The 27,609-nt window shown below is 32.3% G+C and overlaps 1 protein-coding gene across 1 annotated transcript in view; it reads left to right on the top strand.

The window, feature by feature from the left end:
• LOC143047880 (uncharacterized) overlaps window positions 1-27,317 on the top strand; it is a 62,597-nt gene extending 35,280 nt beyond the window's left edge. The window contains exons 5-10 of the mRNA XM_076221203.1: window positions 14,944-15,044; window positions 16,656-16,782; window positions 18,000-18,104; window positions 19,096-19,138; window positions 25,957-26,168; window positions 26,563-27,317. Coding sequence (XP_076077318.1) covers window positions 14,944-15,044; window positions 16,656-16,782; window positions 18,000-18,104; window positions 19,096-19,138; window positions 25,957-26,168; window positions 26,563-26,862 — 888 coding nt within the window. The 3' untranslated portion in view covers window positions 26,863-27,317. The remainder of the gene's footprint in view (window positions 1-14,943; window positions 15,045-16,655; window positions 16,783-17,999; window positions 18,105-19,095; window positions 19,139-25,956; window positions 26,169-26,562) is intronic.
• Window positions 27,318-27,609: the final 292 nt, after the last annotated feature.

Here is a 27,609-nt window from a genome sequence, read left to right as displayed (position 1 = left end):
AATTTGTTACTGGAAAACCATTAGTGATAGAGGCCTAGGGTCTTTTGATTTGAGGTCCTTGGTCCAAAAATATGAAAATGAGGTCAAGGTCAAAGGTCAAGGTCATGTTCAAAAATATGATTTTGGCTTGTTATCTCTTATTTTCAGAAATCCTATAAGATATCGACAAAATATTTTCACAAAATGTGTGTTACGACATGGCGTAACACGTAAATTTTAGTTAAAAGGGTACGTAAACATTTGATGCGACTTTTCCCCCTTTTATATCTTATATTAGTTGTATGGTAATATAACTCATTATCATTATAAAGTAAAGGCTTAGGGTCTTTTGATTTAAGATCCTTGGTCCAAAAAAATGAAAATTAGGTCAAGGTCAAAGGTCAAGGTCAAATTCTAAATTTTGATTTTTGCTTATTTTCACTCTTTTTCATTAACCTTATAAGATTTCAACAAATTATTTTTACTAAATTGTTAGTTGCGACATGTCGTAACTTATAAATTTTGATTGGAAGGGTGCGAAGAGAATAAATGGGATTTTTGCCCCTGTTATATTTAGAATTATGCGTAAAGTGATATTACTCATGAACCATACATAATACAGACCTAGGGTCTTTTAATTTGGGATCCTTGGTTTATGACCTTGAAATTGAGGTCAAGGTCATAGGTTAATTGGACGTTCTAGATTTTGACCTTTGCTTGAAATTCATATTTATATATCATTTAGCCATAGGAACTGACATTTTCAACTGAATTTTAATATTTTCATATCAAAATAGATCCTTATTGGTGGAAAGACCTTCAATTGTTCTTTGAACAATTGGTTTTTAATATTGATCTTACATCTCTTCTGAAAAAAAATTCCACCTCTTTGTTATCACTTAAACACTGAAACTACAAGTCCAATCGATCCCAAAATTTACAGTCAGCAGGGCATACATGTACTAAAGGTTTATAAAACAACGTGGTGCCGATATCTCTCAAGACTTTTCCTAGAGAAAAGAAATTGCAATGCCGTTAAAATTGCTTGCTAGGTCCGTAAATCTCAGTGAAATGCTACAATAAAATGTCCGCTCCTAGATTGAAATACTTATCTGTGTTACAAACTGGTGCTGAAAAATGTACATTTTAAGAAAATAATCGTTAAATGTGTATTAAAGTTCCACCGGTTCAATTAAATCCAAAACATGCACTGCTGGTAAACTGTGATCAAAATGTCAATTTCCTACAATGACAAAAGAAATTACATTGTGTACATTCCTTCTCTATAGATGTTGTCTGTTTAACGTCCCCACCTAAAAAGAAATAAAAAGACTAAGTTTTCGTTATTATATACCCGCGTCACGTGATATCTCCTCAATCTGGCGCGCGCGCTGGACCTAAAATAAAAGAAAAACTTTCCAAACTAAACATGAAACTTCTCCGGTAACACAATACTATAGACCCCTTACAGAAACAAACAAACAAACAAACAAACAAACAAACAAACAAACAAACAAACAAAAAAAACAAACACCCCCCCCCCCACCCCATCAATCTATGTTTCAAAGGGGGAAAGACCGTTTACAATTGCTTTTTAAAAGCAATTGATTTATATTATTAAGGTCTTTCCTTTCTAAAATGGAAAGACCTTACTGTATTTCGTTTGTTTATTAGGTCTTTCCACTTTTCTGTGGAAAGACCTATTGTATTTGTTCTGATTATTATTATTATTATTATTTTTTTTTTTTTTTTTTTCTTCCGCCAAATTTTGTTCTTGCGATAAATGTTTGTTTCGCAATATGTCGCTTAGATATTTCTCATATGGTATAGTATAGTTTATGCGCTTTTAAATTTCACCCTGCTAAGGCGAACCATTTTCTTTGTAAGAGTTATCTCCCTTTTCACTGTTTATCATCAGAGTGCATCTCCTCCGTAACCGTAGAAAAATGCGACAAATTTATTTTATAAAATTGTTCGTTATATCCTTCGCATGATTTGTCCTATTTTAACCGAAGCGATATGAACACTCCATATGAGAGTTATTCCCCCTTTTGCATTTGATATTAGTAATATGCATTTCTAACTGGTAAACCATAGGTAATAGAGACCTAGGGTCTTTTGATTTACGGTCCTTGGTCCAAAAAGATGAAAATTAGGTCAAGGTCAAAGGTCAAGGTCATATTATAAATTTTGATTTTGGCTTATTTTCACTTTTGTTCAAAAACCGTATAACATATCGACATGCTATTTTTACTAAATTGTTAGTAACGACATGTCGTAACTTCATAATTTTGGTTGAAAGGGTGCGTAGTCAATAAATGGGAGTTTTTAGCCCCTTTCATATCTAAAATTATGCGTAAAATTATATAATTCATTATCCATACATATTAGAGACCTAGGGTCTTTAGATTTGAGGTCCTTGGTTTGTGACCTTGAAAATAAGGTCAAGGTCATAGATAAATTTGACGTTCTAAATTATGACCTTTGCTTAAAATTCATATCTATACATCATAAAGCCATAGGAACTGACATTTTAGACTGATTTTTAATATTTTAATATCGAAATAGTTATTTACTGGTGGAAAGACCTTCAATTGTTCTCTGAACAATTGGTTTTTAATTATTAGGTCTTTCCACTTTTCCGTGGAAAGACCTATTGGTTTTCTTCTGATTATTATTATTTTTTTTCTTCCGCCTAATTTTTTTTGCTTCGCTAACTTTTTGTTTCACAAGATGTCACTTAGATATTTTGTATATGATATCGAAGAGTTAATACGCTTTTGAAACTGACACCGCGTAACAAAAATCTTTTCCATGTAAGAGTTATCTCCCCGAACACTGTTTTTCTTGTTATCACTTATATGTCGCAACCATATAAGAAACCGACAAATTTATTTTACCAAATTGCTCGTTATATCCTCAGGATGAAATGAATAATTTTAGTCGAAGCTATCCGGAGACTCCATATGAGAGTTATTCCCCCTTTTGTATATGATATAACTGATTTGCATTTCTAACTGGTAAACGATAAGTGACATAGGCCTAGGGTCTTTTGATTTAAGGTCCTTGGTTCAAAAAAATGAAAATGAGGTCAAGGTCAAAGGTCAAGGTCATGTTCAAAATTTTGATTTTGGCTTGTTATCGCTTATTTTCAGAAATCTTATAAGATATCGACAAAATATTTTCACACAATTGTTAGTCGCGACATGTAGTTACACATAAATTTTAGTCAAAAGGGTACGTAAACATTTGATGTTAGTTTTCCCCCCTTTTATATCTAATATCAGTTGTATGGTAATATAACTCATTAACAATATAAAGTAAAGACCTAGAGTCTTTTGATTTGAGGTCCTTAGTTTATGACCTTGAAATTGAGCTCAAGGTCATATGTTAATTTAATATTCAAGATTTTGACCTTTGCTTTTATCTCATATATATTCATGTTAAAGCTATTAGACTTTTTGCATTAGGTTGCAAGCAATATGACGTTGAAAAAGCTAACCGGAAGTGACCTTTTGCAAACCGGAAGTAGCTAATTTTTGGTATTAATTATTGTAAAAGTATGTAAAACCATATATTTTTGGAATCAGCGTCAAGTAATCTATAAGACAGTACCGGAAGTAACATATTTTGAACCGGAAGTAGAAAATTATCTCCCTTATTTATATCTTTTTGTATATAAACCTTATATTTTTAGATCAGCGTACAATAAGTTGTCATTTGACGCTGAAATTGACATTTAAAAGCAAATTTTAATATTTTTATATAAAAAAAATCATTACTAGTGGAAAGACCATCAATGGTTCTCTGAACAATTGGTTTTTAATTATTATTATTATTCTTTTTCCTCGTCCGTTTTCAAAGTCAAAAATCAAGAAAAGTACGCAACATATCCAAATGATCTTTGGTATCATGTATCAGGGGTATAATATCTATCTTGTATTAGAAGAACCAAGATTTTCTATTTACCTTATAGGAGTTATCTCCCCAATTACAAAAAAACACTGTTATCACTACTCCTCATAAACTATAAGACTTAGCGGCAAATGGTTTTTTTTAAATGTTCCTTGCCAAAAGTTACAACTTCAAATAACTTTAACCGAAGCGATCCAGTGACCTATTATAGGAGTAATTTCCCCTTAAATATTTAAATTTTCGATATGCATATAAATCTCATGAACCGTAAGTCGTAAAGACTGCGGGTCTTCAGTTTTGAGTTCATTGGACCAAAACTTGAAAATATAGGTCAAGGTCAAAGGTCAAGGTCATATTTTAGATTTTCAAAAGTTTTTCATTTCCCTATTACTATTGAACGGTTATAGATACAGAAAATTTAAGCAGTGAAAAATGATTGGTACTTGAAGGGGCAACTTTTTTACATTATGACTATATTGATTTTACCATCATGTAAGGGACATAACTCCCATCGATTGTTTTTAAAAAGCCATTTTTAGGCAAAACTCTTAAACAAAAGGTCCTTGACCCATAGGGTCTTTTGCAATGACCTTGTGGAGCAATAACCTTGACGAAAGTCACAAGGTCAAGGTCATCAAATTATGTGGTTTTGGCACTATTTAAACAGTTTTATGTGTGTTTGAATTTCAACCAACCAATCAATCAATCAATCAAGGTTTCCGTTTCATGTGTTTAATACGGGATCCAAGGTCTCTTTTTTTCGCTTGTTTAAATTGAGCCTATCCAACGTGTTTAACCAACCGACGTGTTTAACCAACATGTCTAACCAACGTGTTTAACCAATCAATCAATCAATGCATGTTTCCGTTTCATGTGCTTCATACTGGATCCAAGGTTTTTTTCCGCTTGTTTTAATTGAGACTTTCAAACGTGTTTTACCAACCAGCGTGTTTAATAAACCAACATGTTTAACCAACCAACCAACCAATTCATCAATCAATCAATCAATCAATGTTTCCGTTTCATGTGTTTAATACGGGATCCAAGGTATCTCTTTTTCTCGCTTGTTTAAATTGAGCCTATCCAACGTGTTTAACAAACCAACGTGTTTAAACAACATGTTAAACCAACGTGTTTAACCAACCTACCAACCAACCAACCAACCAATCAATGCAAATTTCCGTTTCATGTGTTTCATACGGGATCCAAGGTGTTTTTAAAAAGCCATTTTTAGGCAAAACTCTTAAACAAAAGGTCCTTGACCCATAGGGTCTTTTGCAATGACCTTGTGGAGCAATGACCTTGACGAAGGTCACAAGGTCAAAGGTCAAGGTCATCAAATTATGTGGTTTTGGCACTATTTAAACAGTTTTATGTGTTTGAATTCCAACCAATCAATCAATCAATGTTTCCGTTTCATGTGTTTTATACGGGATCCAAGGTCTCTTTTTTTCGCTTGTTTAAATTGAGCCTATCCAACGTGTTTAACAAACCAACGTGTTTAACCAACATGTTTAACTAACGTGTTTAACCAACCAATCAACCAACCAACCAATCAATGCAAATTTCCGTTTCATGTGTTTCATACGGGATCCAAGGATTTTTTTTCGCTTGTTTTAATTGAGCCTATTGCACGTGTTTAACCAACCAACGTGTTTAACCAACATGTTTAACTAACGTGTTTAACCAACCAACCAATCAATCAATCAATCAATCAATCAATGCATGTTTCCGTTTCATGTCTTTCATACGGGATCCATTTTTTTTTTCGCTTGTTTCAAATGAGCCTATCCAACGTGTTTAACTTACCAACATGTTTAAGCAACGTGTTTAACCAACCAACGTGTTTAACCAACCAATCAATCAATCAATCAATGCATGTTTCCGTTTCATGTGTTTCATACGGGATCCGGGTTTTTTTTCGCTTGTTTTAACTGAGCCTATTAAACGTGTTTAACCAACCAACGGGATGAACCAATCAATCAATCAATCAATGCATGTGTCCGTTTCATGTGTTTCATACGGGATCCAAGGATGTTTTTTTGCTTGTTTTAATTGAGCCTATCCAACGTATTTTACCGACCAACGTGTTTAACCAACCAACATGTTTAGTCAACGTGTTTAACCAACCAACCATCCAACCAACCAATCAATCAATCAATCAATCAATGCATGTTTCCGTTTCATGTGTTTCATACGGGATCCAAGGATTTTTTTTCGCTTGTTTTAATTGAGCCTATCCAACGTGTTTTAACAACCAACGTGTTTAACCAACCAACCAACATGTTAAGTCAACGTGTTTAATCAACCAATCAATCAATCAATGCATGTTTCCGTTTCATGCGGGATCCAAGGATTTGTTTTTGCTTGTTTTAATTGAGCTTATCCAACGTGTTTTACCAACCAACGTGTTAAACCAACCAACATGTTTAGTCAATGTGTTTAACCAACCAACGTGTTTAACCAACCATCAAACCAATCAATTAATCAATCAATCTATTCTATTAATTAATGCATGTTTCCGTTTCATGTGTTTAATACGGAATCCAAGGTCTCTTTTTTTCGCCTGTTTCAAGAGACCCAATATCAAGTGTTTAACTAATAAACCAATCAACCAACCAACCAACCAACTAATCAATAAATTAATCAATCAATATATATGACAGTATAATTAAAACAAAATGGAAGGAAAGACCTATCAATTATTCAAGAAGAATTGAACTTTAATTAGGTCTTTCCACCTTTCTGTGGAAAGACCTATTGTATTTCTTCTGATTATTAGGTCTTTCCACCTTTCTGTGGAAAGACCTATTGTATTTCTTCTGATTATTATTATTTTTTTTTTTTTTTTTTTTTTCTTCCGCCTAATTTTGATATTGCAACAAATGTTTGTTTCGCAATATGTCGCTTAGATATTTCTCATATTGTATCGTACAGTTTATGCGCTTTTACATTTCACCCTGCTAAGCCGAACACTTTTCTTTGTAAGAGTTATCTCCCTATTCACTGTTTATCATCAGAGTGCATCTCCTTCGTAACAAAAAAAGATAGCGACAAAATTCTTTTTACAAATTGTTCGTTACATCCTAAGGAAAATTTGGCTTATTTGGATCGAAGCGATTCGATGAAATTTTATAGGAGTTATCTACCTTTACAAAATTATTTTCTCAATATGTGTTATTAACTAATAAACCATCAACCATATAACCCTGGAATGTATTTATTTGAGATCACTAGGCCCTTTATTAGAAAATGGGGTCAAGGTCAAAGGTCAAGGTCAAGTTCTAAATTTCGGAATTTTCCATGTTTTTGCATTTTCTCCAACCCTTGAAAAGGTATATATTAAAGAACAAGTGCAAAATGATTGCTATATAGTTATGAAGATATTTTACATTTGGTCTGATACAATTAAATAGCATCAAATGGAGTTAGTGCCCCTGAAATGTCTTGATATGAGGTTATTTGATTATAACTTCAACTAAGTCCATTTTAATGGCATTTGACCTTGTGCAAAAGTTTGGATGACAAATGACCTTGAAAAATGACTACCGGAAGTGACCTTGAGAAAACCGGAAGTAACCTTCTTTGCAATTTTTTCGTATAAAAGTACTCAAAATCCATATATTTTGTCATATAGATACATAAACTGATTACTGAAGACTAAAAATGACTTCCAACAAACCGGAAGTGACCATGTATCTCCCATTCTAAATACAAAAGTATATAGAAACTATATATTTTTGGAATCAGTGTGAAAGAAGCTGTCATATTAGACCGGAAGTGACATTCATTTCACCGGAAGTAGCATATTATCTCCTTTATATCACTTAAAAATATGATTAAACCATTATTTATCGTATCAGTATGAACAACTATCTTCTTATCAAAATTTCTTTGATATGGAAAGACCTTCAATTGTTCTCTGAACAATTGGTTTTTAATTATTATTTTTTTTTTTTTTTTTTTTTCTTCCGCCTAATTTTGATATTGCGACAAATGTTTGTTTCTCAATATGTCGCTTAGATATTTTTCATATTGTATCGTACAGTTTATGTGCTTTTACATTCAACCCTGCTAAGCCGAACACTTTTCTTTGTAAGAGTTATCTCCCTATTCACTGTTTATCATCAGAGTGCATCTCCTTCGTAACAAAAAAAGATAGCGACAAAATTCTTTTTACAAATTGTTCGTTACATCCTAAGGAAAATTTGGCTTATTTGGATCGAAGCGATTCGATGAAATTTTATAGGAGTTATCTACCTTTACAAAATTATTTTCTCAATATGTGTTTTTAACTAATAAACCGTCAACCGTATAACCCTGGAATGTATTTATTTGAGATCCCTAGGCCCTTTATTAGAAAATGGGGTCAAGGTCAAAGGTCAAGGTCAAGTTCTAAATTCGGAATTTTCCATGTGTTTGTATTTTCTCCAACCCTTGAAAAGGTACATATTAAAGAACAAGTGCAAAATGATTGCTATATAGTTATGAAGATATGTTACATTTGGTCTGATACAATTAAATAGCATCTAATAGGAGTTAGTGCCCCTGAAATGTCTTGATATGAGGTTATTTGATTATAACTTCAACTAAGTCCATTTTAATGGCATTTGACCTTGTGCAAAAGGTTGGATGACAAATGACCTTGAAAAATGACTACCGGAAGTGACCTTGAGAAAACCGGAAGTAACCTTTTTTGCAATTTTTTCGTATAAAAGTACTCAGAATCCATATATTTTGTCATATAGATACATAAACTTATTACTGAAGACTAAAAATGACTTCCAACAAACCGGAAGTGACCATGTATCTCCCATTCTTAATACAAAAGTATATAGAAACTATATATTTTTGGAATCAGTGTGAAAGAAGCTATCATATTAGACCGGAAGTGACATTCATTTCACCGGAAGTAGCATATTATCTCCTTTATATCACTTAAAAATATGATTAAACCATTATTTATCGTATCAGTATGAACAACTATCTTCTTATCAAAATTTCTTTGATATGGAAAGACCTTCAATTGTTCTCTGAACAATTGGTTTTTAATTGTTCTTACATCTCTTCTGAAAAAAAAATCCACATGTTTGTTATCAGTTGAACTCTGAAACTACAAGTCCAATCGACCCCAAACTTTACAGTCAGCAGGGCATACATGTACTAAAGGTTCATAAAACAACGTGGTGCAGATATCTCTCAAGACTTTTCCTAGAGAAAAAAAATGGCAATGCTGTAAAAATCGCTGGCTAGGTCCGTAAATCTCAGTAAAAACCTACAATAAAATGTCCGCTCCTAGATTGAAATACGTATCTGTGTTACAAACTGGTGCTGAAAAATGTACATTATCAGAAAATAATCCTTAAATGTGTATTAAAGTTCCACCGGATCAATTAAATCCAAAACATGCACTGCTGGTGAACTGTGATCAAAATGTCAATTTCCTCCTACAATGACAAAAGAAATTACATTGTGTACATTCCGTCTCTATACATGTTGTCTGTTCAACATCCCGACCTAAAGAGAAATAAAAAGACTAAGTTTTCGTTATTATAAACCCAAGTCACGTGGTGTCTCCTCAATCTGGCGCGCGCGCTGGACCTAAAATAAAATAAAAACTTTCCAAACTAAACATGAAACTTCCCCGGAATAATATAGACCTCTCACAGAAACAAACAAACAAACGAACAAACAAATAAACAAACAAACAAACAAACAAACACACACACACACACACACACACACACAACAAACAATCATGTTTCTAAGGGGGGAAAGACCGTTTACAATTGCTTTTTGAAAGCAATTGATTTATATTTTTTTTTTTTTCTTCCGCCTAATTTTGTTCTTGCGATAAACATTTGTCTCGCAATATGTCGCTTAGATATTTGGTATATGATATCGAACAGTTTATGCGCTTTTGAAATTTACCCTGCGTAAACGAATACTTTTCTTTGTAGGAGTTATCTCCCCAAACACTGTTTTCCTTGTTAGCGCATCTCCTTCGCAACCGTAAAATATTATGACAAATTTATTTTACAAAATTGCTCGTTATATCCTTCGCATGATTAGTCCTATTTTGACCGAAGTGATATGAACGCTCCATATGAGAGTTATTTCCCCTTATGCATTTGATATAAGTGATATGCATTTCTATCTTGTAAACCATAAGTGCTAAAGACCAAGGATCTTTTGATTTGAGGTCCTTGGTCCAAAAAAATAAAAATTAGGTCAAGGTCAAAGGTCAAGGTCATATTCCAATTTTTGAATTTGGCTTATTTCCACTAATTTCCAGAAACTGTATAAGATATCGACAAATTATTTTTTCTAAATTGTTAGTTGCGACATGTCGTAACACGTAAATTTTGATTGCAAGGGTACGTTGAACGTAAAAGTGAGTTTTCTCCCCTCTTGAATTTAAAAATACGTGTATGGTGATATAACTGATTAACCAAATATAGTTAAGTCCTATGGTCTTTTGATTTGAGGTCCTTGGTTTATGACCTTGAAATTGATCTCAAGGTCATAGATTAATTTGACGTTCTAGTTTTTGACCTTTGCTTTCAGCTCATATTTATACATGATATATCCATGAGACTTTTGGCGAAAGGTATCAAACCATTTAACCTTGAAAAAAACAACCGGAAGTGACCTTGTGTAAACCGGAAGTAGCTATTTTGGTACTTTATTAATAAAAAAGTATATAGAACCAGATCTTTTTGGAATCAGTGTCAATTAAATATTCAAATATTATCGGAAGTAACATTTTTCAAACCGAAAGTAACAAATTATCTCCCTTATTTAAAAAATATTGTATAGAAACTATATATTTCTGGAATCAGCGTACAATAACCTATCAGTTCACGATTGAAATGACATTTTAAACTTAATTTTACAACTTTCATATTAAAATACATTGTTTTCAGTGGAAAGACCTTCAATTGTTCTCTGAACAATTGGTTTTTAATTAGGTCTTTCCACTTTTCTGTGGAAAGACCTATTGTTTTTCTTCTGATTATTAGGTCTTTCCACTTTTCTGTGGAAAGACCTATTGTTTTTCTTCTGATTATTTTTTTTTTTTTTTTTTTCTTCCGCCTAATTTTGTTCTTGCAATAAACATTTGTTTCGCAATATGTCGCTTAGATATTTTGTATATGATATCGAACAGTTTATGCGCTTTTGAAATTTACCCTGCGTAAACGAATACTTTTCTTTGTAGGAGTTATCTCCCCAAACACTGTTTTCCTTGTTAGCGCATCTCCTTCGCAACCGTTAAAGATTATGACTAATTTATTTTACAAAATTGCTCGTTATATCCTTGGCATGATTTGTCCTGTTTTGACCGAAGCGATATGACCGCTCCATATGAGAGTTATTTCCCCTTATGCATCTGATATAAGTGATATGAATTTCTATCTTATAAATCATAAGTGATAGAGACCTAGGATCTTTTGATTTGAGGTCCTTGGTCCCAAAAAATAAAAATTAGGTCAAGGTCAAAGGTCAAGGTCATATTCTAATATTTGAATTTGGCTTATTTTCACTTATATCCAAAGACTGTATAAGATATCAACAAATTATTTTTACTAAATTGTTAGTTGCGACATGTCGTAAGATGTAAATTTTGATTGCAAGCGTACGTTGAATGTAAAAGGGAGTTTTCTCCCCTCTTGTATTTAAAAATACGAGTTTGGTGATATAACTCATTAACTAAATATAATTAAGACCTATGGTCTTTTGATTTGAGGTCCTTGGTTTATGACCTTGAAATTGATCTCAAGGTCATAGCTTAATTTGGCGTTCTAGATTTTGACCTTTGCTTTTATTCTATATGTATACATGATAAAGATATACAACTTTTAGAAAAAGGTATCAAACCATTTAACCTTGAAAAAAACAACCGGAAGTGACCTTTTGTAAACCGGAAGTAGCTATTTTTTTGTACTTTATTAATATAAAAGTATATAGAACCAGATATTTTTGGAATTAGTGTCAAGTAAATATTCAAATATAATCGGAAGTAACATTTTTCAAACCGGAAGTAACAAATTATCTCCCTTATTTAAAAAAAATGTATGGAAACAATATATTTTTGGAATCAGCTTACTAGGAGCTATCATTTGACGATTGAAATGACATTTTAAACTTAGTTTCACAACTTTTCATATCAAAATACATTGTTTTGATGGAAAGACCTTCAATTGTTCTCTGAACAATTGGTTTTTAATTTTTTTTTTTTTTTCTTCCGCCTAATTTTGTTCTTGCGATAAACATTTGTTTCGCAATATGTCGCTTAGATATTTGGTATATGATATCGAACAGTTTATGCGCTTTTGAAATTTACCCTGCGTAAACGAATACTTTTCTTTGTAGGAGTTATCTCCCCAAACACTGTTTTCCTTGTTAGCGCATCTCCTTCGCAAACGTAAAAGATTATGACAAATTTATTTTACAAAATTGCTCGTTATATCCTTCGCATGATTTGTCCTATTTTGACCGAAGCGATATGACCGCTCCATATGAGAGTTATTTCCCCTTATGCATCTGATATAAGTGATATGAATTTCTATCTTATAAATCATAAGTGATAGAGACCTAGGATCTTTTGATTTGAGGTCCTTGGTCCCAAAAAATGAAAATTAGGTCAAGGTCAAAGGTCAAGGTCATATTCTAATATTTGAATTTGGCTTATTTTCACTTATATCCAAAGACTGTATAAGATATCAACAAATTATTTTTACTAAATTGTTAGTTGCGACATGTCGTAAGATGTAAATTTTGATTGCAAGCGTACGTTGAATGTAAAAGGGAGTTTTCTCCCCTCTTGTATTTAAAAATACGAGTTTGGTGATATAACTCATTAACTAAATATAATTAAGACCTATGGTCTTTTGATTTGAGGTCCTTGGTTTATGACCTTGAAATTGATCTCAAGGTCATAGCTTAATTTGGCGTTCTAGATTTTGACCTTTGCTTTTATTCTATATGTATACATGATAAAGATATACAACTTTTAGAAAAAGGTATCAAACCATTTAACCTTGAAAAAAACAACCGGAAGTGACCTTTTGTAAACCGGAAGTAGCTATTTTTTTGTACTTTATTAATATAAAAGTATATAGAACCAGATATTTTTGGAATTAGTGTCAAGTAAATATTCAAATATAATCGGAAGTAACATTTTTCAAACCGGAAGTAACAAATTATCTCCCTTATTTAAAAAAAATGTATGGAAACAATATATTTTTGGAATCAGCTTACTAGGAGCTATCATTTGACGATTGAAATGACATTTTAAACTTAGTTTCACAACTTTTCATATCAAAATACATTGTTTTGATGGAAAGACCTTCAATTGTTCTCTGAACAATTGGTTTTTAATTTTTTTTTTTTTTTCTTCCGCCTAATTTTGTTCTTGCGATAAACATTTGTTTCGCAATATGTCGCTTAGATATTTGGTATATGATATCGAACAGTTTATGCGCTTTTGAAATTTACCCTGCGTAAACGAATACTTTTCTTTGTAGGAGTTATCTCCCCAAACACTGTTTTCCTTGTTAGCGCATCTCCTTCGCAAACGTAAAAGATTATGACAAATTTATTTTACAAAATTGCTCGTTATATCCTTCGCATGATTTGTCCTATTTTGACCGAAGCGATATGACCGCTCCATATGAGAGTTATTTCCCCTTATGCATCTGATATAAGTGATATGAATTTCTATCTTATAAATCATAAGTGATAGAGACCTAGGATCTTTTGATTTGAGGTCCTTGGTCCCAAAAAATGAAAATTAGGTCAAGGTCAAAGGTCAAGGTCATATTCTAATATTTGAATTTGGCTTATTTTCACTTATATCCAAAGACTGTATAAGATATCAACAAATTATTTTTACTAAATTGTTAGTTGCGACATGTCGTAAGATGTAAATTTTGATTGCAAGCGTACGTTGAATGTAAAAGGGAGTTTTCTCCCCTCTTGTATTTAAAAATACGCGTTTGGTGATATAACTCATTAACTAAATATAATAAAGACCTATGGTCTTTTGATTTGAGGTCCTTGGTTTACGACCTTGAAATTGATCTCAAGGTCATAGCTTAATTTGACGTTCTAGATTTTGACCTTTGCTTTTATTCTATATGTATACATGATAAAGATATACAACTTTTAGAAAAAGGTATCAAACCATTTAACCTTGTAAAAAACAACCGGAAGTGACCTTTTGTAAACCGGAAATAGCTATTTTTTTGTACTTTATTAATATAAAAGTATATAGAACCAGATATTTTTGGAATCAGTGTCAAGTAAATATTCAAATATAATCGGAAGTAACATTTTTCAAACCGGAAGTAACAAATTATCTCCCTTATTTAAAAAAAATGTATGGAAACAATATATTTTTGGAATCAGCTTACTAGGAGCTATCATTTGACGATTGAAATGACATTTTAAACTTAGTTTCACAACTTTTCATATCAAAATACATTGTTTTGATGGAAAGACCTTCAATTGTTCTCTGAACAATTGGTTTTTAATTATAACCTATTTCTTTTATTCCAAGCAAAATTATACATTTGCATAGAATGTATAGTCATGTATTTTTGATTCAGTGTAATGAAAGCTATCAAGTGAGTCAGAAATTAGCAAATTGTCTCCCTTTTGTTTGGGAAATACGTAATAAAGATACACGTTTGGAATCTAAAAATTAAAAGTGACTTATCATATACCTATCAAAAAAAATACCAATAGGATTAATCTGTGTGAGATAGAATAAAAAATAGCTTCTGTTTTTGTTTACAAAGGTTACCTTTTGTAAGTAAAATCAAATGTTACCATATCTATATGAAAGTGTATCTGAACCTAAATTATCTACACGAAAGTTGGTGAAGTTGGTTGTCTCTCAACACTCCGTTTTCCTCCAACAATAAAACCGACCACCAAGAAAAAGCGGAATAGTTCTAAAGGGGACGTTAATCGATCAAATCAATTATTATCATTTTGCGAGGTGGAGAGATTGTTAATAGTTTTAAAAGACTCCATTTATTTCAGATAAACTTTGTTATTCTCATTTTGGTGATGAAAAAGATAACGTCGGATAAGACGCGTCCTTCGCAAGCAAAGAAGAAAAAGACAACCACAGAGCAAGTAAAGTATGTTCATACGTATTTGAAAACATTTAAACGTTAAAAAAATACGAACACACTATATATTATACTCTCAAGAAAAAGTAACACAACATATGAACACATATGATTTACTTTTAGTTTTCAGCATTATTTTAAATTCAGATACAAAAAATAACAATTGAAAACACTGAAATTTTCACACTGGTAATTTAGACTTTAATTACAATGATTTTGGTCATGCGAGTTAAAGCACCACCTAAATCCCTGTTTTCATATTAAAAAAAATAAAATTACAAAATACCACTTGTAAGACAGTCGCATCAAATTTCGTTATTTTTACAACGATTCGCGAACAAAACAGAAATAATCGGCCAAATAGTCAAAATATTGTTCAATGCAATGCTTGTAATCAACTTTGTTTTCCTAGCAAATATGCAAATATATACGTTATTTTTCCAGTTATTGATTTGAAGCATGAAGTTGTCTATTATGACAAAGTTTTAAAATAAATAATTTTTTGTTGTAATTATATTTATGCATGTATTGTGTTGCATGACATATATCATAGCATGTTGTTAAGTAAGCTTGGACTGTGGAGCAATCTAGTTGAACTGAATTGAATAAAATATTGTTTAAACGGACTGTTTTCTACATAAGAAAATGCCTGTAACAAGTCAGGAATATGACAGTTGTTATCCATTCGTTTGATGTGTTTGAACTTTTGATTTTGCCATTTGATTTGGGACTTTCCTTTTTGAATTTTCCTCGGAGTTCAGTATTTTTGTGTTTTTACTCTTTGCAATGGTCTAGAAATCGTGCTCCGATGAATGATATAAGGTCTTACGACTGCATTTTGTAAATCACAACTGTGCATGAAGACAACCAATGACGATGTTCCAGGTAGCTATGTCTAGATTAGGAATCTTACAGATATCGAACAACACATCATAGAAGATGTGGTATGAGTGCAAAATGAGATAACTCTTCATCCAAGTCACAATATGTAAAAGTAAACCATTATAGGTCAAACCTATGGTCTCCAACACGGAGCCTTCAAAAACCCATATACAGACTTCAAAGAGTAAGGGTGCGATATTGACACAATAAGTTAATGTCTGAAAAAAATAAAATGGTATGGCCATTCTTATGTAATTTTCATATCTACAAATTTTTTAATGAGATTGGTCCATTAAACTTTTGCCTTTCTGTACACATCAATACACCATGTTGACAAAATCAATTTCGTTATCATGAGGCGAACGAAACAAACAGGGAAAATTAAACTCATATGTTGAAAATAAAAACTGAAAAAAACTATGTAAATACTCGATTTAACAATAATAATTGTGTCCATTAAACCCAAACACACATATGGAATCCGTTGGTTATTAAAAAAATTGAAATTAAACCAGTTATATCAAATGTTTGTTTAAGAATAGATAGGAACAATATTTTTGTCGAAATGCTTAATATTTAACTGGGTCACCATTAAACACACCAGTAACTCAGAGATGATTTTAACAATTATAAAAAGTTTAACGAAAAAGGTAAAAAAAAAAATGAAAAGCATGTTCTTTCCAGAGTTAGAATTATAAAACGTTTTATAAAAAAAATGAAAAAACCTGTTCTTTCCAGAGCCGGAATTAGGAAAGTGTGTATTATCTTACCGTTGTTTGGTGTTACGTGGGTTCTAGGTGCGTTTTCAATAAACGAAGAGACGGTCGTGTTCCAGTATCTCTTTGCAGTTTTCAACTCCTTACAGGTAAGTAACTGACTGTGTCAATATAGAAATTATTCAAAAATCATACACAACAAAGTCTACATAATATAGATAGCATAATCAATCTTCAACTATAATGAACAAATAAAGATAAATGTGTGTACTAATAAATGGGTATAAAGCCTTTAAACATTTGATTAGAAGACAAAAGTTATAATTATGATGATTTGTCATATGGAATATTTATTAAGAAGTGTATTTTAAACTGCATGAAAAATAAGGTTACACAATAAGGATTTATTAACATTCATTAAAAGTGTTGATTTTACTGTTAAAATAAAAATAGTGTTTCTTAGATTAACCAACATATTATTTCAAGGAGAAACTGGTGAACTAAAGATAGTATTAATAAAACTTCGGAAATGTTTGATGCTTACATTCTTGTTCGCTTTAAATGTTTTTTTTTACTTGATACATATTGCATGATCAGTTTTTCGATTATTTTCGCCTTCCATTTTGGCAATAACGATGTAGATGTAGATATTTAAACTTCGCAGACTATGCATTTTCTTTGCCATTTCCGATTGTGAATTTCTATGAGGATGTAATCTGAATCGGGCTTTTATTCATTTATTATAACTAAATAAACTCATCATAGATACCCGATTAAACGATCTTGTACAGAAATTGTAACACTCTTATCTCGTCATTTGCACAATGTTTTTGTATGCTATGTTTTATGTCATTGTAAATTGTTATTTGTGCTATATACATGGGTTGCAAAGGGAAAACATGTAATGCCTTGATTTGTCCTAGATTTCTCAAACCTTTTCTATGTTTCACATTTTATAAAACTTAAAGTCATATTGACTATTATTGGTCACAAATACACCCTGATACATCTTTTCATGATTTCATTAAAAAGTTCACATAAAGTGGCATTACGTCCACTTATATATTCAAGGAATCAATTATATATTATGAATCACAATATAAAACATTATAAGAAAATAGATTGAATATGGAAAAAACGAAATATATGTAAAACTGTTTCTTCAGTAGCAATTGTTTATTACGCGTATAATTATGTTGACTTACTACATGTTTTTATTTGCCTTCAAAATAATAATAAATGTAGTGATTGTAATTTTACTTTGATGTGTATGATCCTTGAAAATGATAACAAGTGAGGTACTGGATCGAACGAACACAACAATCATCTAAGATGTTTTCATAACTGTGTCATTTTTATATTTTAGGGATTTTTTATTTTCCTAATGAATATTGTTCTGGACAAACAGGTTCGAGAAGGTATACATAAGATTCGAAAACAGAAAGCTGATAAATCATCAACATATTCACAAGTTAGTAAATTTACAATCCAGTTTATCTTCCTACAATTGAAATTAACTGGTATGAAAATGAATTGTTTAAAAACACAATTGATGCAAGCTATACGTTATTGTAGTTTTAACATGGGTAGGCATTATAATCGTGATGATGTTTGCCCGAGCAATAGTGAGGACTAAAATTACACGAATATAATGCCTACCCATGTTAAATTACAATAAAGTATAGCTTGCATCAACCTTATTTGCTATAAATACCTAAAAGTTACAAGGCAACCTACTCGAATTCGCATTTACGTACATGGAAATTCGACGAAAGATAGATAATTTTTCCAGGACATTTTAGACACAACTCTTTAAGTTCGTAAGAGCTATTATATGTTAGGGAGTCCCAAAGAAGCCCGTGCCGTGAAACGAGTATTATGTAGGTACAAATGTAGGAGAAAAAAGCGTCACTGCATTTTTACAAAATATTCATGGCAAATGGTAGTAGGTTTAAGCGAAATGGCCTTTTTATTTTTAAGCATGTAGAGTAAAATACAATGTACTTGGTATTTTATAGAGTTTTTTTTTTTTATAATTTCAATATTTATAATCGAGCAATTTATAAAAGTTATTCTTGTAATAAAACATATTTTGTGTATCGAGATCACCAAAGGACTTTTTGGACAACATTTGATACTTCGATACCATAGTAAAAACCTTAGAATATGCATTATCTATGACATATTCAGTGAAAATAATCATCGAAAATAGAATCCAAAAATCACGTACTAAAGATTTCAGTATAGAAAAATGACTGTAGACATTGATAAAGCTCTTTTTAGAATAAATGATCACAAATTACCGGTCGTGGCTATTAATGTTATATCAGAACTTCAAGTTGCAAAAACGTACAATAGTTTCAAAGTTACATTGTGAATATTAAGATATCTATGAATCAACCTGCATTCATCAATACAGACAGACTGAATTCGCTGCAACTTAATTTTTTTCTACATTTCAGAAAAATACGACAAAAGAAAGTTCAGTTCCCTCTACAGGCCTAGGTAAGTCCCAGGTTTTTGTTAGATTGTTAACTTGATGTTCACATCGTAACCAAATAGTTCGAACAGATATAAGGGTGGTATGCAAAGTCGGTCGACCGGAAAAAGGCAAATTTTATCATGATATTGGTACTAGAAAAATCTAAATGTTTGTTAGAGGTGACAAATTGTTTTTGTAGTTGATTACATACTTCTACCAAAACGAATTTACCTGTTTATATGCCAACCGTAGCCAAACAACAACCCTTATCACGCGTATTACTGAACTTTAAAACTATATTTTTTAAGGAACATATCTGATTCAAGTAGTAGGCAATCACACTGTATTGTAAACGTTTTAATAAGTAATAGTAAGTTTTGCTTTGTCTACAAGACTTCACAGAAAGCCTCAATAATTAACTATCAATGCATGGTAGCAAAGCATAATGGGATTGTTCTTCTCTATATTTGACTCTATGATACTAGCAGCTTTTCAAGCAAAATAATAAATAAAAGATATAGTAGATGGTATTCTTATGTTAGTTACTTAAAATTGAGAACGGAAATGGGGACCGTGTCAAAGGGACAACAACCCCGACCAAAGGGCAAACAACAGCCAAAAGCCACCAATTGGTCTTCAACGTTGTGAAAAAGTCCCGAATGAATGAATGTATGTAGGCCTCAGGTATACAAACGTGTACTAGTTCAGTGCAAATGGGCGTCATACTAAACTGCAAAACATATAAATGAACTAATATTTACAAAAAGGCTGGAGGCTCCTGACTTAGGACAGGTGCAGTATGCGGCGCGGTTAACCATGTTTTGTGAGGTCTCAAACCCTCCCATATACCTCTAGCAAATATATCATAAAGAAATACACTACAATATGCACAGTTAAATTCAGTTTTAAAATTTCCGAGGCCGACGTCAAATAGGTAACAAACGAAACTAAGCAAAATGACAAAGATGCATAAATTAACAAAGGACTACTAGAAGTTTTTGACATACCAGCTCTAGACCTCAATTAAACTGTTTTAGGGATTATTTTTCATTATACAAAAATCAAGCTCAATCCCTCGCGTTAGGGCTTTGGTATAATACCATCATTAAATATATGAGAAAAAAACCGTATCATGCCAACAACTGGTTTTAAAATAAATGTGTTTATTTCTGATGTAAAAACCCTTTGAATGAATCAATATTGAAACAAAAATATGCCATCCTAAATGACATAAACACAGTATCGTAACTATATATCTTCCGAATAAGTCTGTTTGAAGGTTCTATTAGCTTTTAGTTTTAGTTTTAGTTATTTTGTAACTAATTTGTTACGATTAAGATATATACGTCAACCGTATTGTTTATTGATAGTTTGTCATTGCAACTCCTCTGAAACCACCCAAGAGCATTTCATGAAACTTTGTAGATGATAAGGGCATTTTATGTAGACGTGCATATTGACAGGAAATAATGATTCATTTGTTTTTCTTTGGAGTTATGCCTCTTTGCACTTATTGGTCTCAATATACTAATTTCATGAAACTCTGCATTGATAGTGTTCATTTTACTTGTAAAGTGAGATTTTGTTTTTCCATTGACAATATTCAGGCTCGGAGTATGTGAGTGTGTTCACAAATTTTCTTTCATTGCAGTGTGTAAATATTTACACATGGTTTTGATTTACTTTCAAATTTGTAAATTATTATTTATAACTTCAAATATATTTTCTGTGAGTGCATGATTGATACTCTGCGTGTTGACCGATTGAAATAACCTACATATTTTTATCATAAGTCTGTCGCATAATACATCGATAGATAGATATTCATTCTCATTAAAGTATATAGTAACAGAAATGATGACGTATGTTATATAACATATTTTGCATGTGTGAACTTTACATATATAACAGTTACTGTACTTTATCCAGGTGGACAGCCTTTCACATCTATATTATACTTATGCCCGCCTCACACTGTCCCGATTTTTATATACGATGGACACCCGAATGCGAAAATTGTAAGTTCGTACGAAGTTGGTCCCGATCTCGTTAAAATACCAAAAGGTGACCGAAGCAAGTACGATGAATAACGAAGTCTATACGATGGTGCCGAAATTATATACGATAGCAAAAGATGGACATACGAAGGTTAACCGAAGACGGGTATTTAAGGTTCATATATCACCTGAAGCCTACACGATGGATCACGAAGGCTACACGATGGATTACGATGATGGCGCGATGGCCATACGATGTCTAAAAGACGTCGTGTACAGATTACGATGCATTTAAATTATATGCCGATTTTAACCACATTTGGGCATATTGTTCCTCCTTGTAATGATCTGACATTTTTTACGTTCAAGGCCAAAGGTCTAGGTCATGCAGATGGACTTTTTGTTTCTCCTTGAAATAGCATAATACACAGGAAATTGGTTGCTCATTTGTTTACCTGCTGGTTCTAAAGACAATATTAAAGGTATTTCCAGTTACTGAATGTTTTTGTTGATTTCCAAAAAAATAGTTTATGTATCAAATATGCACATTCCCCATTTCCATTCTCAATTTTATATTCAATTTACCATTTTCTGCATGTGTCATATACAAATATAGTGTCCATATTTGTCCCCAATATGTTACATACGAGGGGATGCCACGCTCGGCATTGCCTTGTTTGAACTGTAAAATGTGTGCACTAGTCTGAATAATCACCCATAATTATGTCCATGTTTACTGATCTATCTTAAAGGTAAGGTAATGGGTTCGTTGATCCCTTTTATTCAAAAAGAGATCTTTCCAGGAGAATATCATAATAATATAGACAAAAGGAAGGATGTGGGGAAAGCAACAAAATAATGAATGCGGCAAAATATGACATCTAGAAAACAAGTGGTTATGGAGTAAACATTCGTGTGACAACAACTCAGACGATACATAAAAAAATCAGAATAATGAAGAAAAAGATAGTTTCCCTATATACGTGTACCTGCAGTGTTTGTGTACGAGGCGCGTTTATGATTTTCATTATGTTACTTGATATGAAAAATTGACAAAAAATAATATTTTACTTGTAAAAGTTAATCGGATGCGGATCCAGAACTTTTCCTCAAGGGGGGAGGGGGGGGGGGGGCACTGACTGGCCTAAGGGGGGCCCGCTCAAGTCATGCTTCAATGATTCCCTATATGATCAATCAAAATTTTCCCACAAAAGGGGGGGGCGGGCCCCCAGGCCCCCCTGGATCCGCCTATGTAATAAATCCTGAGCCTGTAATAGCTGCTCTTCTTGTTCCATTTGAATTAATAGAAACAACACTGTCGCCTTTCTTGTTCTCATAGAATCGTATGATATGAACTCCATGTTTTGTGAACGTCTTTCTTAACTGTCGTTTTAGACTGACCAGTGCATATCGCGCATGCATGGCACTTTAAATGTATTTTAAAGCGAAAATTAACTTACATTTAGATGGATTTATTGCCGTCGTAGTTCCATCTTGTCGCCTTCGTACTTTTATTCGATGACAACACGACGGAATTACGAGGTCTTCACGAAGTCGTGTTGCCATCGTAAGACCTTTGGATAGCTTCGTGATTCATTCGTGTAGACATCGTAATGTCAAAACTGCCCGATGGAAACGATGGAAACACGAATGCAATACGATGTTTAAAGATGCATTCCCGGTGAAATTACGATGGTGAGGATAGTGATACGAACTCAATACGAACCCTCAACATCGGACGCACCTTCGGGGATTTTTTAACATGTTAAAAAATTTAGAACCCTTCCCGAAGTTGTCCCCGAAGTCTAGAAAAAGTGGCCGATGGTTCTACGATGGTTAAAGATGGCACTACGAATAGCCCGATCTGAATACGATCAGTCCCGATTTTGAAAATTTCCATAATCGTGTTGCCATCGGCGTAAAAATCGGGACAGTGTGACGCGGGCATTAATAAAAAAGTAAATTCACAAAAATACTGAACTTAGAGGAAAATCAATTCGGAAAGTCCATAATCACATGGCAAAATCAAATAACAAAACGCATCAAAAACGAATGGACAAGAACTGTTTTATTCCTCACTTGGTACAGGCATTTTCAAATGTAAACCTACACAATATGGCTATATACAATATTGACTGTAGTAAAAACATAAATATTAACATTTGTACAGCAATAGCATGGTAAATATTTATATCGTTCTTATAAAACAAGACATAATTGAAATTATCGCAAATGTCAGCAGGGCCATAAAGATAGCATAGCTTCTCTGGTCTTTGAACATTGTACCACATCCATGTCTTAACTGTCAAAAGATGATTGCTACATCTAAACTTAAATAATGTCAGGGCATATTAAACGATAAAACTAAGAAATACTTTTCAAATTTAAGTTCAGTTTTGAATAATTTATAAAATATAAACCTTTTAATGATTGATTTACGTATGCAAACTATTCTTGTTTAAAAATATCTTTTAACTTTTGTAGAATGCTGAATAAAATCCATTGTTATGCCCCACCTACGATAGTAGAGGGGCATTATGTTTTCTGGTCTGTGCGTCCGTTCGTTCGTTCGTCCGTTCGTCCGTCTGTCCCGCTTCAGGTTAAAGTTTTTGGTCGAGGTAGTTTTTGATGAAGTTGAAGTCCAATCGACTTCAAACTTGGTACACATGTTCCCTATGATATGATCTTTCTAATTTTAATGCCAAATTAGAGATTTTCCCCCAATTTCACGGTCCACTGAACATAGAAAATGATAGTGCGAGTGGGGCATTCGTGTACTGAGGACACATTCTTGTTTTTAGATATAATTTTGATTTTGCAATATATTTGACATTTTGCAGAAATGAAACTTTTAGTGAAGAAAAATATATTTACACTACTTTTAGCTAAAAGTTACTTGCCTTTGAGTTTGCATGAAAAATTAGGGATTAATGCGCTCTTTACTTATTTCAAGAAAACCAGGGGTTATTTTAAGTAGTGATTGTCTTTGTGAAAATTGGCCTGTATTACAAAATGTTTCAGGTAAGGGTGAAGGTGGTACCTATTTAAACATTTAAACCCGCTGCATTCCTTTAACATCATTAGTCAGGAACCTGATGTTCAATGATTGTCATTTGTTGATGTGGTTCATAAATGTTTCTCGTTTTTCGTTTTTATACGACCGTCAAAAATTGGCCGGCACGTATTATGGTATACAAATGTCCGGCGTCTGTCCGTCTGTCTGTCTGTCCGTCTGTCCAACGTCCACATGTCGCACCGTAACTTGAGAACCGCTTATACAAATTTCATGAAACTTCAAATAGTTGTTTCTTATGATGGTCAAACGATCTGTATACTTTTTGGTGATACTAGGATTAAACTTTAAATGTTTCAATTTAGGATATACTTAGTTTCTATGAAGTTAAGCGTGAGGAAATTTGCAACATTTGGTTAAATCAATTGGGATTTTGAGTTTCAATCGGATATCTTTCCAAATTCACATGAACTATATAGAAAGAGTTGATCTTTTTAACCGAAATACCTGTTTGAAAAAACTCAAAGGTACCGTTTCGAAAATGTCAAGATTTCATATCCCCATATTTTGACCCAATAAAAAAACAAAATGGGTAAAACAGCCTTATCAAACATTGAGCTGGCACTCTATTCATTTATGGTAAGATATACACTTCTTAATAACATAATAAATAGTTTTAATATTTTGATTTTTACGATATTTTATAGTAATAAAGAAGCTGCATTTTTACAGATGTATTTTTTTCTCAAATTTATAAGTCTCAACAATTTCTATATCTTCGTTTTTTATGTAAAACTTCAATGTGTTCGTCATATGCATATGCATGTATTTGGTTTTGTTTAAAGGCCATTTCATGTAGATATCTTTCTGTTAAGACATATTATAAGGTCTTTTCAACTTTCCGTGGAAAGACCTATTGATTTTGTTCTGATTATTATTTTTTTCCGCCTAATTTTTTTCTTGCGTAGTTTTGTTGTTTCATAAGATGTCGCTTAGATATTTGGAATATGCTATCGTATAGTTTATACGCTTTAAAAATGGACAACCGCGTAACCAAATACTTTACGCTGGAAGAGTTATCTCCCTAAACACTACTCCTTCGCAACTGTAAAAGTTAACGAAAAATTCATTTTACCATATTGCTCGTTACATCTTCAGGATTAGGATAGTCATTTGGACCGAAGCTTTCCGTAGACTCTATATGATAGTTATTTCCCCTATGCATTTGATATTAACAATATGCGTTTCTAACTGTTAAACCATAAGTGATAGAGACCTAGAGTCTTTTGATTGAAGGTCCTTGGTCCAAAAACAGGAAATTAGGTCAAGGTCAAAGGTCAAGGTCATATTCTAAATTTTTATTTTGACTTATTTTGACTTATTTTCAAAAACCGACAAATTATATTTACTAAATTGTTAGTTGTGACATGTCGTTACTTATAAATGTTGGTTGAAAGGGTGCGTAGACAATAAATCGGAGTTTTCGCCCCTCTTACATTTAGAATTATGCGTAAAGTGATATAACTCATTAACCATACATATTAAGGACCTACGGTTTTTGATTTAATGTCCTTGGTTTGTGACCTTGAAATTGAGGTCAAGATCATAGGTTAATAGGACGTTTTAGATTTTGACCTTTGCTCTAAATTCATATGTTTACATCATAAAGCCTTAGGAGCTGACATTTTAGACTGATTTTTAATATTTTAATATCAAAATAGATCTTTACTGGTGGAAAGACCTTCAATTGTTCTCTAAACAATTGGTTTTTAATTGTTTATCTTTTTTTTTGTATTTTTTAGTATTGAGAATAGTTATTTCGTAATTTCAGGTTTCACTGATATTGAAAAATCAAAAACACATGCTACAGGCCCAATCAACAGTATAGCGAATAATAAATATTCTCATCAAATGAATAACGGAAAAGATAACGATACAGCACCTATACATTTTACAACTCCTACAGATGTTCCTGGACCTATTACAAACTACAACACAAAAGAATCAAAAAGGAAATCCAGATTAGACAAAGATGACAAAAAAGTAAATATATAGAAAAATCCATCAAACAGGCATATTTGAAAATTACAATCCGTGTGAAGGATATCTACTTGTTATAATTAAAGTAGTGGTTTTGTGATTAAAGCTCACACAACGGGATATATTGGGAGCTTTAACTATCTGATATTTTATTTTGATTCCTGTTCCATTTTTGTATTTATTATTGAATGATAATTTTCTTATTTTTCTCGTTTGTCTCTAAAGTGCAAAAGCTGTAAACAATTTTGTTCTATTGACATGATAAACATTTTAGTATTCGCGTATTTTCAACGAAACGTTTTACTTTTGTTAAAAGGAACGTACATTATCATACCGCGTTGTTGATAATAAAAAAAAAATTATTTTCAATCACAAACAATAATTCTGACTTTTTCAGCTCAAACAATCTGATCACAGGAGAGATGTTGTCTTCCAACGTTCTCATAAATTAGCACCAGGGAAACAGAATCATGACGGAGGTCATATCAATCAAAGAGTTCAAAGACGGACTCAATACAATAGCCGTCCTGAAAACAACATTGCTTATTATCATAATAGACCCGTTATGCCATATGGTGAGGCTTGGTGGCCTTATGTAGGAAATTATCAATACCCATTCGGATATGAACGACAAAGGAGGCCATATGAATATCACCATCAAAGAGGAAACACGTTCAGTTGGTCGGCTGACTGTTGAATTTTACAACAATCTGAATTTATCTCTAACATATATTTTAAAATATATATCTTTTGATAATGTTTTTCATTATTCTAATCAATATTAACGTATGGTCAATAGTACTAATTTAAACATATTATATTTTTAAAAGTATTTTGTAGTTATCTTATATATTGTTTTACAATTATATCTGACATCAAATTAGTTAATAGATAATAGATAATATAATTTCAATACAATTAACCGGGGTACCAAGTTTACCAAACTGGCGGTGCATTCCGAGATAATGTTTCTTAATTATACTGATTCATCGACATCAACATATCGTTCAATCTTAAACACTACTGGAGGGTTGTGTAATGTATGGCTTCATCTACAGAGTTGGATTTTGCTTTATGGTTTGAGAAAAAAACAATATTTTACTGCGAAAGAAGATAGGGATTTGGAAATCAGTGATTATCATAAGATTGTATAAGAGGCAGGGGCGTAGCTAGAAAGAAACGATGTGGAAGCAACTACCGCCGAGCGGAGCGAGGCGAAAAATATTTGGGACCCTATTATGCAGAATTTTTTTTTCGGTTTTAGGTCATAGGACGGTTAAAAAAGGAGCAATATGTAGATAAAAATTTATGAATGTAAAACAATTAAAAAATCTTCTGAATATAGTAATACATAATCAACACGTATTTGTGATACAGAATTTACTCAAAATTGTCCAAAATCTACTCTTCGGGTCTGGGCAGAAACAAACTTCTCTATTACTTT

The sequence above is a fragment of the Mytilus galloprovincialis genome, chromosome 10, assembly GCF_965363235.1.
Source record: "Mytilus galloprovincialis chromosome 10, xbMytGall1.hap1.1, whole genome shotgun sequence".
Taxonomy (NCBI): Eukaryota; Metazoa; Mollusca; class Bivalvia; order Mytilida; family Mytilidae; genus Mytilus; species Mytilus galloprovincialis.
The sequence above is the reverse complement of the archived record's forward strand: the minus strand, read 5'-3'. Positions and strand labels throughout refer to the sequence as shown.